General features: G+C 49.7%; 1 protein-coding gene across 1 annotated transcript in view; it reads left to right on the top strand.

Annotated features, from left to right (window-relative positions):
- The window catches only part of PFDN1 (prefoldin subunit 1), a 243,689-nt gene that overhangs the window by 85,429 nt on the left and 144,145 nt on the right, over positions 1 to 14,115 (top strand). The window contains exon 2 of the mRNA XM_069652679.1: positions 12,853 to 13,019. Within this exon, the coding sequence (XP_069508780.1) occupies positions 12,853 to 13,019 (167 nt within the window). The remainder of the gene's footprint in view (positions 1 to 12,852; positions 13,020 to 14,115) is intronic.

Here is a 14,115-nt window from a genome sequence, read left to right as displayed (position 1 = left end):
TAACCTAAAAGTTGCCTTTTCATTTCAATCAGGTTTAGCAACTAATCTTCATGATATTCCTTTAAAACATGTTATAAAGAATATATTGAGGTGTAGAAGTGCCTAACTTTGCCATTAGGGACTTCAAGTACTGGGTCATCCCCCAAGGATGACTGAAGAGGTGCAGTGCAGTAGTGTAGGAGTAGTCAGTTCACTAATGCAAATTATCCACACCTGAGTGAGACTGAGAGACTTGAAAGGCCCCCTCACGTGCAGGCCATTAGTAGTGGGAGAGAAGGAGAAAGCAGCAAAAGCAGTGTGGTTTATGCAGACCGTCCAAACTGCTGGAGGAGAGAGAAGACTCTGGGACCATTGCGTGGCAGAGAGCAACTGTCAGTCCTGACTGGCTATGTGCCTCTCAAATCCTGAATTCCAGAATTTGAGCAGCAGGCAGCGTTTGAGAGGGAAGCTTGCCCTTTGGTCACCTGATCTGCAGAGTTTGCGCAGCGGGAAGCGAAGACGAGGTAAGTTCTCCCTTCCCGGAGGCCGTCTCGGGTGGCTGGCGTGCACCAGATAACCTCAGGAGCAATGAAGTCTCCACTGTCAGGTCACGTGGGCAGCGGCGAACTAGAAAAGGTTTGCTGTATAGTGAGAAGCCAAAAGAAGACCAAATCCTGCAAGCGGTGAGAGGAAGAGAATAGCATGTCTTCACCGGTGAGTACACAGCCTGTGTGTGACAGCTGGAGCGCTCCTTCCTGCTCGGGTATGCAAGGAAAGTGTTCGGCGGGTGAAAGACACCCGCATGTGACTGAAAGTGACTGGAAAAGCACTTTTGAAACTCACGCTACCAAAACAAAGCAACAGTCACAAGTGACCGAGATTTACCAAGTCGTTGTGAATACCAAAGCCATAAAAAGCAGCGAAACCACATGATACAAAAGCCTACAGACTGTAATGTTATACAAGTTCTATGGGAACACCAACAATATAAAGGGGAAACATGGTTAAAAAGGAAGACCTACAAGCTTTGACCCAGCCAACAAAGCTAAAACAAGGCAGTTGCAAAATAAGAGATATTGCCAACCATGGCAAGGCACCATTGAACGATTCATAAACTGTGGCAATTGTTGTTCATATGCTACGCAACCTGTGGTGAAAAATGGTATGAACTCACATTATCCTAGTCAATGGAAGAGAATTAAAAGACCCTTTGCATATAGTCATTGGTTACTTGTGTAGTGGGGGAAACGAGAGTCACAAAAGCTGCCCTTCTGGGGGGATAGGGAGAAGAGCATTATTGTGAGCAATGTCAAAGAGCACTAATTAAATCTTGTTTTCCCTGAAGGGTTGTTGGACGTTTTGAAGCTGAAGTTGTGGTGAAATGGTCATCAAATGAGATTTGACCCCAAAAGCAATTGTGGTTGTGAATTGTACACTGATTTATATGAATCAGTATTTGACATGTCCTTGTACATGATATTTTCCCTGCAGTCCGTACGGCTCAGGAAGAAGAGGTCCGGGACCTCGAAACTTGTCAGCCCAAAGATACCAGACATGCAGAATTGTTTTTGCCGAAAACTCAGTATAAATAAAAAATGTTTATATAAAATGTAGACTATTCGGTTTTGTTGGATACACTTACTGAATAAGTACATGTATAAAAACTTTGAGTTTATTCCTTAACTGTCTTTCACAGTACCATCTAGTGTGCAGGCGACGGGAGGATTCGACCTTTGGATCCTCTTTCCTTTCCTTTTCTGTATTGAGTGGTTGTTCTGTGTGCCAGGACCACAGATCCTCCCCTGCACCTTAACAGGCTAATTCATGGAATTTCGCACAAAAGTGTCGCACGCGGCTGGCACATAGCGTGCCCGTGCGAATGTCTGCGCCAGCCGCATGCGATAAAATCGATTTCCGCGCACAGCATATTCATGGATTCTCGCATCCAAAACCATCCGTGGCGCAGCGAGCCTGCAGCAGCGCCAGTTACGCCCCCAAGAACGCCCTCGCGCAAGGAAAAGCCATCAAAATCCCAAAACCAGCGCAAATGGCAGCGCCAACCCTGGACCGGTTTACCAGACTGCCAAACGGCAAACGCCAAGCTGGTAACGTGTATTACGGGTTTCGCGGTAACACACGATTGGCCTGGGTGCGTATATTTCGGGGGTGCGCAAGAAGTTTCACACGCGATTGGCCTGGGTGCGTGTATTTCAGGGGTGCGCGAGAAGTTTCACACGCGATTGGCCTGGGTGCGTGTATTTCAGGGGTGCTCGAAGTTTCACACGCGATTGAGCTGGGTGCGTGTATTTCAGGGGTGCGCGGGAATCTTCACACGCGATCGGGCCTGGGGGAGCAGTGTACGTGTATTCCAGGGGTGCGCGGGAAGTTCTACACGCGATTGGCCTGGGTATGTGTATTTCAGGGGTGCGCGAGAAGTTTCACACGCGATTGGGCTGGGTACGTGTATTTCAGGGGTGCGCGTGTGTTTTCACACGCGACTGGGCTGGGTATGTGTATTTCAGGGGTGCGCATGTGTTTTCACATGCGACTGGCCTGGGTACGTGTATTTGAGGGGTGCGCGGGTGTTTTCACACGCAATTTGCCTGGGTATGTTTATTTGAGGGGTGCGCGTGTGTTTTCACACACGACTGGCCTGGGTACGTGTATTTCAGGGGTGCGCGGGTGTTTTCACACGCGACTCTGCTGGGTACGTGTATTTCAGTGGTGAGCGGGTATTTTCACACGCGATTTCAACAGGGTACGTGTATTTCTGGGGTTGCCGGGGAGTCCCACATGTCATTTGGCAGTGTGGGTCCTCCCAGGGGTTCCCTGTACACCCTCCACGGCCCCTGCAGGCAGCCCACACCACAGGGCACTACCCTGCATCCCTGGTAATGTCCCGCAGGCAGCCCACCCAACATGGGCATGCCCCCCAGCAAAGGCACATGTCTCCTTGCACTACTGATCACCAACTCATGTCCCCTTGCACCCCCACCCCCCAGCATTGCGGGACACCTGCCAGCAGGCCCCCACTCATGTCCCTCTACACCCCCACCCCCCAGCATTGCGGGGCACCCGTCAGCAGGCCCCCACTCATGTCCCACTCATGTCCTTCTACACCCCCACCCCCCAGCATTGCGGGGCACCTGCCAGCAGGCCCTGACACATGTCCCCCAGCCAACACGTCATCACAATCTAGATCCCTGGCCCTTATGGGCAGCCTCCACGTGCCAAACACCCACCCAAGTATTGCATCCACCCACTTAGAAATGCCAATTACATGATACAACCCCAATGGTAAGTATGTAAATGAACACATGTCCCTCACATACACACAATAGGTGTAAGTGAATGTCAAAACCCATATCATGATATGCATGAAACCAATGAGATGATAATACACATTGAAGTTTGATGAAAAAAATGTATTAAAAGCAACATAAATGGAATTAAAAATAAACAAACGACAATGGGAATCAAAAACCAAAAGCAGCATGTCCGTAAAATAATGAAAAACCACAAATCATAATCCAAAGGAAAGGTGTCCAAAGTCACAGTTCAAAAAAGTAAATCCAAGGGAAAAACAAAACTGAAAACCATTGTTCCATGGGTAAATCCAAAAAAAAAACTAAAATCCAACTGTCAACTATATACAGATAAACAATCCAGGGTCCATGATCCCAACTGAAGAAATGAAACCTATCTAAAAATACTACCTAATAAATAAACTATATACAAAAATGTGGTCCATTGTCCAAAAGGTCCAAAATAAATAAAGCAAAGGAAACCCAACACTAACTACATAACTATTTACAAGGGCAGCGGGCTAGTCCGATGGCTCATTGGTTGTTGTCATGGGCCAGGGCATCATCGAACTCCTGTTGAATGGCTTGGAGGGGGGCATGTTCCCTGGCCCCGAGGTCTCGCAGGGATAATGCAGTGTCCAGCTCCAACTCCCTGCGAAGAACCTCGAGGCACTCGGCCTGCCTTAGCGCCTCCGCATGGAGTTCTCCGCCCTGACCATTGTGAGCCGTTCCTCCTCTGCCCACTGCCGCTCCGCACCTATCTGCTGGCCCAACCGCTCCCACACGGAAGCCACTCCCATTCCAGGGTTCTCCTGCCCTCCGGCCGATGCCTGCACCCCTGATGTTGATGGCCCCGAGCCGTGATGCCTCCCACGTCGAGCCTGCCGCTGCCTCCGACGCAACTGCCTGTGCCAGCACGACGGCATCCAGGCTGATGGAATCCACCGACGCCGTCGTGCACAGGCCCTGCCAGATGATGCTGTCACATCCTCCATCTGCTGGGGTCCAGTTGCTGGTGTGTCCAGCCCTGCTGGACCTCCGACTCCCGACTGTGGCGGGGACGGGATCCCCACCGAGGTGGCTGCATTGGTCGGGGCAGGTCCACAGGGGGCCCTGGTGGCATCTGGGCCGGAAGACGGCATGGAGAACGACTGGCGCATAGCCTCCACAGAGGAGGAGAGGGTCGCCAGAGTGCCCGACACATGTACGAGACCCCCAACCGCTCCCAACTGGGCCACGTTGGGACGGTGCTCTTCGTGAGAACGTGCGTGCTCCCCCCGGAAAGCACGCACCCCATCACGAATGACACCCTTTCCCAACGAGACACCAATCAGGACCTTCTCCATATGGCTGGGGGTCCCCTCGTCCGCAGGTAGAGGAGTGTCAGATGACATGGACATCCCCCCTACCTGCGGACGGGCCTGGGATGGGGCATCCCTGCTGGTGCAGTCAGTGTCAGGGACAGTGTCATGCACAGGCACCTCCACGGCGACCTGTGCTGCCTCCTCCCCCTGCCCCTGGACTGCACCAGTTGCACCAGCAGGGATGCCCCCACCAGGCCCCGTGTGCGGCTCAGTAGCGGCCTCTTTCTCCTCCTCCTCCTGTGGAAACCACCAACCTGGATGTCTCCACATCGTCTTCCGCCGTTGCAAGCCCCTGTGGGGGCTCCCCCACCCCTTCCGCTGCAGCCGTGGGGGCATCCCCGCCGCTTAGCTCCACAGCGCCGTCTCGCCCTCTTCTTCACTTTGCGCTGTGTAGAGGGAGACATAGAACACAAGCATCAGGGTACTTTACAATGGTCCCCTAGACAGGAAGCAATAGCAGATGAGTGGCACTGTCAAAGATCACTTCCATCATGTCCCTCCACAACACATGGGTCAGTGCAGGCAAAACACATGCAGTAACAGGCATGGTGCATGCTATGGACATAAGCAAACGTGTCCAAGGGACTCTTGAAGCATACAATGTTGTTTTTGGACTCGCATGCATCATGGGGTCATGCCTATCACATGCACACACTTCAACGTACTTTCATACATCTGGACTCGTACACCCCAGACACAGTGGATGCAAGGATAACTAGGCTGCATCAGTGATTCTGAACATTGTCACAGACATGTGTCATGCATCCATGGCATTCACAAGTCAGACACGCAGGTCAGAAACACAGACATGGACACCATACATGTACATGGCATCAGCACCCATCCCTCACCCCCACCCATGTCCAGGAACAGACTGGCATGCTCTCATGTGTCCATTCCGCATAGGGCTCCCCATGTTGCATTTAAACACATACACCAACCGTGTGCTTCACACATTACTGGTCTCACATGCATGACCATGATGTCCCTGCACACACACGCGTACATGGCCTATGTCACACATACAGGGAAGTATCAGACAACCAGCACACTGCAACATGTCCTGTCTCACACAGCAATGCTTGGCCACTTACCGCTCGACTCCAGACGGGTCTGCCTCTCAAGGATCTGGGCATGGAGCGCTGGGCGTACGCGTTCCAGGACCCTCAGCTGGATGGTACTCATGCTGCCCCGGCCCCCCTCCACGAGGCGCCGGGCCTTTAGAAGGGTCCTGGACCTCAAGTCCTCCCAGCGCTTCTTGACTTGCTTGATGTTGCGGCTTGCCACCCCCTCCGCGTTGATGGCAACCACAAAGTCGTCCCAGATCCTGTCCCGTCCTTTCTTGTCGGCGCGTGATGATCCGAAGAGGGCATCATAATGCCCCAGGACATGCTCCACCAGGACACCAACTTCCTTCTGACTGAAGCTGGTGGCCCTCTGCCCCTCTGGCTGGGGGTCGCCAGTGGTCTCGGGTGGTGTTTGCCCCAACATGGCGACCCCCAAGGCAGGTGTGGGTGGGCAACTGGGTCCTGGGGCTGGGCTGTGGAGCGATGGTATCCCAGTCGGGAGTCTTCTGTTCCAGCAGGGGTGGACACAGCAACTGGACCCCTGCAGATGGCGGATGTGCAGGCACCAAATGGCAGGGCACGGTGGCAGGAGGCAGGCAGCAGCAGATGGCTCGTGGGAGGCTGCTCGGGGCTCTGAGGGGCAGTAATTCGGCCTTTTGAGCAGGAGCGTGGTCTTCCGTGTGCTTATGCGTGGCCAGCTTGATACGGAGTGATTTGGCACGTGAAAATTCTGCACGTCAGCGTGTAATTAGAGGAAAGGCCCTTAGCGCATAAGCGCGTCAGCACGCATACGCGATTCCATTGGACCAAAGGCCCTTAGCGCGTAAGCGCGTCTGTGACGTATCGCGCACGGGCGTTGCCTGGCAGGGCTTGAAGATCCCACGTGGATTTCCATTGCTCTGTACATGCTTTTCGTGGGGTGCGGTGCGTGTGTTTTGTAGGCGTTGGGGTTCACACGCTATTACTTCACAGCGGGTGGGTGTTGGCTATGCGTTCTTCTACATGCAAGGCAGACGGTGAGTGGTACCCTGCTCCCCCAGGCCCGATCGCGTGTGAAACCACCCGCGAGCCCCTGAAATACACGTACCCGCTCCCCCAGGCCAATCGTGTGTAAAACCTCTTGCGCACCTCTGAAATACACGTACCCAGGCCAATCGCGTGTAAAACTTTGCGCGCACCCCTGAAATACACGTACCCAGGCCAATCGCGTGTAAAACTTTGCACGCACCCCTGAAATACACGTACCCAGGCCAAACCGTGTAAAACTTCTTCAGCACCCCTGAAATACACGTACCCAGGCCAATCGCGTGTAAAACTTCTTGCGCACCCCTGAAATACACGTACCCAGGCCAATCGCGTGTAAAACTTTGCGCGCACCCCTGAAATACACGTACCCAGGCCAATCGCGTGTAAAACTTTGCGCGCACCCCTGAAATACACGTACCCATGCCAATCGCGTGTAAAACTTTGTGTGCACCCCTGAAATACACGTACCCGCTCCCCCAGGCCCGATCGTGTGTGAAAACACCTGCGCACCCCTGAAATACACGTACCCAGGCCAATCGCGTGTAAAACTTCGCGCGCACCCCTGAAAAACACATACCCAGGCCAATCGCGTGTAAATCTGCTTGCGCACCCCCGAAATACACGTACCCGCTCCCCCAGGCCCGATCGTGTGTAATACTTCCCGCGCACGCCAGGAATACACGCACATGCTATTTTTGACACAGCGTTTGTCCGTGTTTGTCGCATACCCCTTTGCACGTCATTTGTCCTAGAGGGCCACAGTATGGGACATTTCATCATAGCTGTATATAGGTGCTTTTTGTTAGCGCACATTTTGGCACACATTTTTTTCCTGCGCAGGGACGCTACCGTCTGCTTTCGTGTGGCGGACGTGTATGGCCCTGTGCGCGTCTTTGCCAGTGCGCTGGTTTGCCCTATTCCATTCCATGAATACGTGTTGTAGGCGAGCGTGTGGGCGTTCCGCGCACTTGCCTCCTGTACTTCCCCCATGATGCCCACATTTTCACGAGTTGTTCCCCATTCTGCGTGTAACGCCCCGTGTTCCGCCTACTTTTGTGATGTGCGCCGCGCTATGTGCGATTTCGCTGTGGCCTTAGCGCACGTCGTTAGATGACCTGTGCGCCGCACACTTTTTCAGCGCACATCCCACATTTTACTCATGCATGGACTTCCATGAATAGATGTGCGCTGGTTTCCCTGCGATAATCGTACTTGCACTGCGATTTTTCAAGTGACACTGCGAATCGCACGTTTTCGCACGCGTGCGCCGATTTTTTTCAGCGCACATTAATTCCATGAATCGGCCTTTAAATCTTCTTAAATCTATTTGTTGAATTACAAGAACACCATATTTGAAAATTAGTGTGCACCAATAACTCTTGGCTTTTGTTTTGACAAACGGAGTTGAAACTTTATATTGTCGAGTTGAAGTAGAAACAAACTGTGACTAAACATTAATGCAAATCAGGATTTCCTTGTTTTCTTTTCTTGAACTTGAAACAGAATCCAGTTTGAACTTGGATTTTGCCCAAGTTACAAAGAGATTGTGGTAACATTGCAAATTCAGTAATTGTTGAGAATTGCTATACATTTCCTTGTTTTATGTGTATGTATTAGTTTAAGGGACAGAATTTCTTTGAGTTTCTTTTAGTTTATTTTAGGAAGGGGAAATCCTCGTCGGGGTAGGGAAAGTGAGGCGTTCATCCAACCTTATCTTATAAAATAATGCCATTTGTTGAGAAATCTTCACAAAGTTGTCCGTCTCACATTTCTGACCCATCACACCTTCATCCAAGCCTAGATGTCAAGTACCAACCCGAAGCTCAATCCTACAGAGGCCAAATATGTTTTTTCAGAAACTCCCAAGCATGCGCAAGACCTGAAATGGTTGGCTTACCTGAAGCTTGATTGGTGACTTCATGCTCAGCAAGTGCAATGTTTTACTATAGACTGTGACCTCTCATTCAATATGTATATTGCCAAGAAGACATAAGCAGCATAGTACCAGCTTGCGAGCCTGCACAAAGTCCAGACTTTCACACCTTCCCTGAGTCCCAGATGCCACCTTGGTCCCTCTGAAAGCAATCCAGCATGCCTTGTCACAGCACTAAGAAATGTAACCGTCACCCCCATTCTTGAGGCGCTGCACTGAATGCCCCTTCAAGAAGGCATGATGTCCAACACTGCCTTCATCATCTACAAAGCACCGACTACTGAAACACCAGTCACTTTGCCAGGAAACCTCATCCCCTGTGTCAAGCACATTACCAGAAACCAGAACATTTCCAGGCTGGATATGATTTTAAGAGGGGTGGGTGTAGGGACATGCAACTGGCCTTTTCCTGCTATACACCTTGTCTCTGGAACAAGTTCTCAATGCAGATGATAAGAAGGCCCGCCTCCATCCTACACTTCAGGAAGGACCAGAACACCCTACTTTTCAAATAGCATATTGCAAACTGTAGATTTACTCAGCTCAAATCCAAGTCTGCCTGTGGGGGGGGTTGAGGGGGATATGTGTGTGTCAGCCTAGAACAAGCACACACCTCTGCAGGTTAGTATTTGCTTGAAACAACAAACTGACTCAGAAGAACATAAAGCGCATTATTCATTGCATTTATTTTTGCTATGTGTAGATAATATGGCAAACAATCGCTACAAACTGCACAGGCAATTATGCTGACCATTATGTAAATGCACAAATGACATGAGCACAGTTCTTCCATTACTTCATTATTTATGCTGCGCTAGGGACCCTCGGTGGACACTGGACTAGACCACTCTTCTCACACAGGGCAGCACCCACTACGACACAGCAGACGGGAACAGTCGCTTAGAAGCTTTCGGTAACATGATGCCCCGCATGCACTGCTAAGCTCGCTGGTGAATTCCCCCAGCTTGCTGGTTGCATGAAGCTTTTAAGGGAGCCCTTCGATCACATACAATGTGAACCCTTCTAGAAGCTTCCCCTTAGCTTATTGGCGATTGAAAAGTACTGGTCTGCATCTGGTTTCCAACGTACTCTTCCCCCCAAACCCCATCTTCTCAGAGGCTGGCCACTTCTGGAAAGCGCCTCTGGAATGTTGACTTATCAGTAACCTAGGTCATTCTGAGCTTCTGGTGCAAATACCTGTTTACATGGACCATGGCTTGTGAAAAGGAAAAGCTGAAATCTGTCCCCATTTGGTGTGTGCTCCAAAAATCAATTAACCCATAATAACTCGGGCTAGCCTCGGGCCTACGAGCTGTCGTGTGATTGCACAACACCGCCCCACCCCTCCAACTGGAGTTCCCATCTCCCTTGTTCACTCTACCCATACATGCTCCTATATTACCACAGATCTACGTGATCTGACCGCGGCTGATTTTCACGCGGCTGGAAAGTTTGCATGTGAAATGTACGAACCACAAAAGGTTCATACAGTTCACACGCGAACACACGTTCAATACCCCTACATACCCACACCCCCACCCACAACACACCCACAATACACCCCACACCCTCAACACACCCCCACCTACACCCCAACATAAACAAACCCTACTTGCCTTCTCTTCACATTGTGTCCCTGCAGCACCAGTTCCCTTTCACTTCCATGATCTGGAACCGGCGCCGCAGGGTCTTTAAAATTAACATTATTTTTTTCGGGAGCTGCAGGAGTTTCCTCCGCAATCCCTGCTCACTATACTCTAAAGTGTCATGAGTAGGGTGTTGCAGGGGACACCCCCGCAGCCCCCGTTTCTTTTTTTGAATATATACTTACCTACAATGCTACCACCAAAGGTTCAAACCTTTGGTGTTCGAACCTTTGGTGGTAGCATTTTTCGGACTTTTTGAACAGGTCGACCTTTTTTTTTAGTTTTTTTTTTTTTTTGGTCTGATCGTACAATTCCTTTACCACTTCACCTTACTTGTAACCCTCTTTTGTGTACCCTTTTGAAGAACTCTTCATTGTTTCCAAGTTAGTTTCAAGCTTTATAAATCCCAAATATACAGCAGCTACTTCCTTGACTACTAGTATAATACTAATCGTTAGAGCAGATTTAAGGAGCTGTTGAGAATTTAAAGCAATGTGCGGTCATGGTGCCTTAACCAGACTGGGAGGACACCCGTCTTTAGGGTGGCAGAACAGGAGCTCCTCACCCACACAGTTAGAAAATGTTGGTCCATGGAAGAATCCAAATCTGGAGTGATGGCATCCCCATTTAACATTCAGGCGCAAATAGATGCAGACAAATGTAAACCTGCCAGTGGCTACTGTTTTTGTCTTTACAAATCTAATTTGGTGACTGAATTACAATATATTACTGTCAGAGGTGATTCAGTATAGTGTCAAATTGCCTCAAGAACACACCAACTCTCAGTTCAAGGGCTTTGATTTATCATTTTCAAAGGGTCGGTCTAAGGACTGTCTCCTCCACCAACCCTAACACTGCTCCTCCTTCTCCCCTAGTCCTCCTCACCTAACCCTAATGCTCCTACTCCTCCACCCCTATTCTCCTACTCCTCTTCATCCCTCTAACACCATTCCTCCTTCTCCAAAGCCTTAGCCATCCCACTCCCTCCGTGTTCTTCTAAGTGAATGCTAGCCTAGGGTACCCCAAAAATGATGATGGTCTTCAGAACGGGAGATGGTGCCTTTCAACTGCCCTTGTCTGACTTGCTCTTATTCCTGATACTGATATTTAATTCCTTTCCCTTCCTTCTACTCATTCCACTCTGTAGTTTCTCTCTTCCATTTCTCTCTGGCCCATCCAGTGTTGTTCAGACACTCTCTTCTTGTCTCCATTCTCCACTGCTCTCCTTGCTACACTCCACCACTCTTCCCGCACTAAACCTCCTTTCACTCTTCAAGTCCCCTTTCTCACGCACTGACTCCCCTACTTTCTCACTTAGCCTCACTCACTTTACTGCATACACACTTTCATGCCCAAGTGCCGCGTTCTCTCATTTACCAATACCTCCCGTTCAACATGATCCACTAGTCTCCTCCACGCTCTGCGCCACCTGATTTCCATTGCCACACTGCCTTTTCACTGTCTCCCTTTGTTACTGCTCCTTCCTTGCTGCAGCAATCTCCCCACTACCCCCCTTTGGGTGGTACAATCGCCTGCCCCTGAGGTCTAATCTCTATGATATGGCATGATGTGGCATTTATGACGCGCCTGTACACAAGTGTTACTAGGCGCGACAAGACAAGGAGGGGGAAACCATCTTACTAGGCCTTGTTCATTCAGATCGCACACTTGTGGGGAGGAGCATAGGCGAGAAGTGCCAAGGGGAAGAGGGAAGTGCAGTTAACTCACAAGTGCAGCCAGCGGGTGGCGTGCAGAAAGAAGGTGCTGTGGAGTTGCAGATACAGACACTTTAGCGCTGGGGCATTCTATCTGACATTCCCTGATGGGCTGGGTTACCTAGGTGGGACTCAATAGTCTTTCCAGCTGTGCCCCCCATTTCAGTGCAGCACCGCTGGTGCCCTGTGATGACTTTCCATCGTTGGTCTGTGTTCTTGGTATGCCGCAGTGAAGGTCTGGTGCCAAGGGTGAGTGGTAAACCGTTTGTTGCTTTGCTCTTGTCTCCTGGTGGCTTTCCCTCGCTCAGGTTAGTTCTTTCTCAGTTACCCACTGGGAATTCTGGTAGTTGGTGTATTAGCGGCTTGCACTTTCGTAGGTTGAATTGTTTGTGTGTCGTAGAGAACACTTGCCAGCACTGTAAGCGGCAGATCTGGAGGGATCAAGAGGTGCTCACAATTTTCAACCATGCACATGTGGGAGTGGTGAGACTGAGACCTTCCCAACCCCCTAACCCTGCTTCTGCAGCAGGACTGGCTCTAGACAAAGACCCTGGCAGGCCACAATGATAATCAGGTGTGACTTATTTGATTAAACTTTAGAACAAGAAAATTAAATATTAGATGGGTATAATCGTGGATGTAAAATAACATTTTCATTGACTTGGTTTCTGCAGATATGTTTTGCTTGTTTGTTTTCAAAACCTTTTTATGTTATGGATTCACTGATGTTTTCAAGAAGTCTGTTATTAAGTGTTTGCATTTGAATTCCTATGTGTTTTGAAAACTCATGCTTTAAAGGTTTCGCTTTTTATTACAGGCGTTTACAGAACTTCAGGCAAAAGTTCTCGACACTCAACAAAAGGTGAAACTTGCAGACATACAAATTGAGCAGTTAAACAGAACGAAAAAACATGCGCACCTTACAGATACAGAAATAATGACCTTGTCTGACCAGACTCTCATGTATGAAGGAGTAGGAAGAATGTAAGTAACTACATATCCACAATTCAGGTGGTAATTGATAGAAATTACATTTTAGAAAACTGATTAAGGAAAGGTCTACCCTTTATTCACAAACCTTGATTTACAAGATGATAAACTTTCTGTACAAATGGTGTAGCGCTCAAGACTGCAATGGTTCCATGAACTTGCCAGTGGAAAAAACATTGTTGGGATCATAATTCGATACATTGGCTCAGTCCTATAATCTGTGTAGAAAGTACTTGGTAGTGGGGGGCGGGAGGGGAAGAAACATTGATTTCCCCAGTGATCTTTTTTTACCACCTATGATTCTTCCCCATTTATTTATTTATTTAACTCCTTTCTTTGCGAATATGACCTAGAGGTATCTAATAAATTGAAGCAGATTTTAAAAGGAAGACGTTTTCCTCAGGATGAAAGTGTGTGCAGGCGCGTAAATTACTATCAGTGTTTCTAGGCGCGACAAGACCAGGAAGGGTAGACCAAGGGAGGACAAAACAAACCATCTTACCTAGGCCCTGTGTCATTCCGATTGAGCAAGTGCAAGGGGGAAGGAAGAGGAAAAGTGGCAGTGGGTGAGGGGGTGGGGGGGAGTCCTGTTCTGGATTAGTTGCAAAGGGCGGAGAGTAGAGGCAGGCTGATTTTTTAGAAAGAGGCTGTTGCAGTAGCCCACCCTGAAGAGACCAGGGCTCTGGAGACAGCTTCTGGGGGAAAGTGAGGAAAGGAAGAATACCTGAATACCTCAGGTGCAGATGGTAGTTGGACTTCTTAGAGATGTGAGCAGAGAAGGAGGGAGTGGAGTCGAAGATGACACCAAGGTTTTTTGCCATACAGGGAGGGCGGCCAGAGGGAAAGCTGGAGCAGGGGTCCCAATGAGAAGGATCTCCGTATTACTGGCATTAAGGCAGAGATCGTTCGAGGCGCACCATTCCTGAATCGCGGATAGACAGTCAGGAATGAGCGAGAGGAGGTTGAGGGGAGCCTGAAGGAGAGCTGAGTCATCTGCATAATACTGAAAGTTAGAAGAGGAGGAAGAGATGAGGTGGGCCAGAGGAGCCGAGGAATGGTTGAAGAGCCTGGGTGAGGGGTTCGAACCCTG

This window comes from Ambystoma mexicanum, chromosome 3p, assembly GCF_040938575.1.
Source record: "Ambystoma mexicanum isolate Mex_15411 chromosome 3p, UKY_AmexF1_1, whole genome shotgun sequence".
Taxonomy (NCBI): Eukaryota; Metazoa; Chordata; class Amphibia; order Caudata; family Ambystomatidae; genus Ambystoma; species Ambystoma mexicanum.
The sequence above is the reverse complement of the archived record's forward strand: the minus strand, read 5'-3'. Positions and strand labels throughout refer to the sequence as shown.